Raw genomic sequence first — 3,106 nt, forward strand, 5'->3', positions numbered from 1 at the left:
ATTTTGAAATAAACTCAAAACTTTGAAAACCCTATGAAATCGTGACCGATCGACAATGAATCAACGTTTTATACCCTTCGAACCCACGGATGAAAATCGTGATCCCACACAATTTCAACGGCCAGTCGACAGAAACTACGACGACGAATGAGTAGGAGGATGACAGAGACTATGTCAGTGGCGGTGCGGCAGCGGCATATTAATGTTAAGATTTGAGATTTTGGGGTTATTTTATAATATAAGAAAAGTTAGTGTTTTTTTATAAATGTCATAATATTTTTAATATTTAAAAAAATTAAAATCACCAAATTGTGACATGTGTCATTTAACGGGAGAAATTAGTGTCGTTAACAGCCTGGACACCTAAATGGGTAACATTTGTAACATTAGACACTTGGTTGTGTCAAAAAAATAGATTATACACCTATTTTGAAAAAATGATATAGTTTGGACACTTATTTTGATATTAAGCCATAAAAAATAAAAAAAGTTGAAGAACACGCTCCATGAAAGAGCGTGGGTAAGTACAGAGGATGGTATAGTTATCAACTTTTGTCTTCGACGTAAGTTTTACGTTCCTACGTTAGAATTGGAATCCCCTAAAGCGAAACAAAATAATAAAAAAAAGAAAAAAAAAAGTGGGGTTTTATTGTCTGTGTCTAGACTCATACGTTAGCCGTTATGATAGGTTGACACGTGTCCGTTTAAGGATTTTCTTGCAAGGTTGCTGGAAAATAAAAACACAACCTCGAAGAGCATATTTTAACTGAACCATCATTAATTTGTCAAAAAAAAAAACCTGAAACATCATTAAGGTTGAGTTTATTGAGCCAACTCAAAATATCATAAATTTGAATTTCGCTTCTAATTTCAAACTCTTTTGAACTCTTGATTGATTGAAAACGAAATTGCAAGTTGTTTACCTTTTATAAATTAAACTCAAAATGAAATAAAAATTTTAAACGCTATTTATCATTTCAAAACTCGATATTTTCTTTTTTCTTAGAAAAATTTTAAATAATAAGAATTATATTTTAATTGTAATATAATTAATCAAATTTACAATACAAAAGTTGTTTTTTCTTCATTTTATTCAAATTCATCGCCATTGTATCTTCAAAATTTTAACATATAGTTTCGTATCCTTATTATAGCTTATTATATAACAGTTGTCTTTTTTATATGAATCCATTACCTCATATTGAATGTGCATGTTATTATAATATTTACGTATTCAAATTTAATATTATGATGCTTTCATTCTATTTGAAATTGATAACTTTAATTACTTGAATTTGAAAACTTAACCTACTAATTTATCTATTATGTGTTTCACAATTTGTAATTTATGTGGTTAAAAATCAGAACAATAATAATAAGAAAATACATATAGGGATTAGACACAAATTCATGAGAACACCTCATAAAGAATATAGTACTCATCGTGAAATACGTGAGGCGTATAGATATAAGGTTAAGCCTTTTCTTTTAATGAATTTATAGCCTAGAATTTTGTTGGTAAAAAAGAATTTGATGCATTTATTGAATTTTTTTAAGAGAATGAGCTTAGTATTGTTTTAAAATCTTCCTCTTCATAGCTGCACAAGCAACAAAGCTAAAAGAAAATGAAGTAAAAAAGCCTAAGAAAGCGACCAACTCAAGGCAGCTTAAACTCAAAGTTTTCCACTCCCAAAAGAAAATTCAACATCATTGTTATTAAAATAAAATAAAAAGAGATTTGAAAAAATAAACGGTAAATCCTTAGGAGAAGAATATAAAAGGATCCCACACTCTCTAATCCCTCAGCCTTTCTCTTTCCTTCATTTTCACGTCTTCTTCTTCTTCTTCCTCTCTCTCTTTCTGGTTTTTTCAACAATTATGTCTACAGATCTTGGATTACTCCATGACTTGGCTAAAGCAAAATTACCCAAACTCAACATTCAATCTTCCGATCAAACTGGACTCGAAATTCAGCAAGAAAACAATAGCAACAACACTGCCAGCGAGTGTTCAACGCCCACATCGGAAGAAAACAAGATTCCGGCGGTTTTTTCATGTCCGGGAGCACCTAGGAAACATAGGAAAACATATGTGTCGTGTAAACGGAAGCTGTCTGAATTCCAGTTCTTCGATATCCTTAACAGAGATGAAGTCGATGCGTTTTTCGAATCTGGTTTCCATGATCCCGTCTCTAAAAGAAGGTGCCCACGTACATGAATTTATTTTATATATATTTTGTTTATTTTTGGGTTTTTTACATGTATTTTTTTTTAATTTCTTTTTGTATGTATTGAATTGAAATTACACGCGAATCTATCGCTTGATTTAAAAAAAGTTCATATAAGTCTGTAATATTCAGACAACTTTTTGTTCGGTTTGGTTTTATGGATCCGATCTAGACATGTTAAATAATTTCATTTATATTGCTTTAGTTTCCAATTTGAATTTATGGATATATATTGTATTGCATCTTCTTCTTTCAAAATTGAATCCGAAACCTTTTTTAAGAAGGAAAAAAACTAAGGGATATGTGTTTATTTTCTCTAACATATATATTGTAAGAGTGTATGTTATCTTTTAATCCAGTTTTTAAAATCATGGTTAGTGATGAATAGAATAGAAATTATTATTATTATTATTTTGTTTAGTTGTCTGGTTGGAGATGGTTGATCTTCCTTGATTTGTATGGGTTGTTTTTGGGGGGCGTTTGGCATGTGGGAAACTTTTGAAGTAATTAAGGCGGCTTTGGGATCTGCCACAATTTATTAGATTTGAAATTTTCGGAGATGATTTTTTCTCGAGAAAGTGATAGAAAGCGGTAATGCTGCAATGTGCTTTGTGCATATCCCATTGTCTTGTCTCTTTGGATAATAGATCATTGGTTTCATGTATTTGAAAATAAAATTGATTTATTTATATTAAATTTGTCTTTTTATGGAGTTTTTAATTTCATGTTGAGACAAAAGTTTATGTTTTACCTAGGATTTTTATTGACAATTCAAACTACTTTCAGGCACCACAAGTCAACCATCAATTGTTATGTTTCATGCCAAATTAATTTGGAAAAAAATTAATTACGAATTTTAAAAAATTAGAGTAAGCATAT

The 3,106-nt window shown here is 30.1% G+C and overlaps 1 protein-coding gene across 1 annotated transcript; it reads left to right on the forward strand.

Annotated features, from left to right (window-relative positions):
• The first annotated feature begins 1,802 nt into the window (after positions 1-1,802).
• Positions 1,803-2,402, forward strand: LOC120128732 (cyclin-dependent protein kinase inhibitor SMR1-like). Its single transcript, XM_039146362.1, has one exon. It carries the CDS (start codon positions 1,879-1,881, stop codon positions 2,215-2,217), a length of 339 nt encoding a protein of 112 aa, XP_039002293.1. The 5' UTR covers positions 1,803-1,878; the 3' UTR covers positions 2,218-2,402.
• Positions 2,403-3,106: the final 704 nt, after the last annotated feature.

The sequence above is a fragment of the Hibiscus syriacus genome, unplaced genomic scaffold (genome assembly GCF_006381635.1).
Source record: "Hibiscus syriacus cultivar Baekdansim isolate YM2019G1 unplaced genomic scaffold, ASM638163v2 tig00110482_pilon, whole genome shotgun sequence".
NCBI lineage: Eukaryota > Viridiplantae > Streptophyta > Magnoliopsida > Malvales > Malvaceae > Hibiscus > Hibiscus syriacus.

Excerpts from the sequence above, each read along its gene's own strand:
- LOC120128732 (XM_039146362.1), top strand. The coding sequence starts at position 1,879 with ATGTCTACAGATCTTGGATTACTCCATGACTTGGCTAAAGCAAAATTA.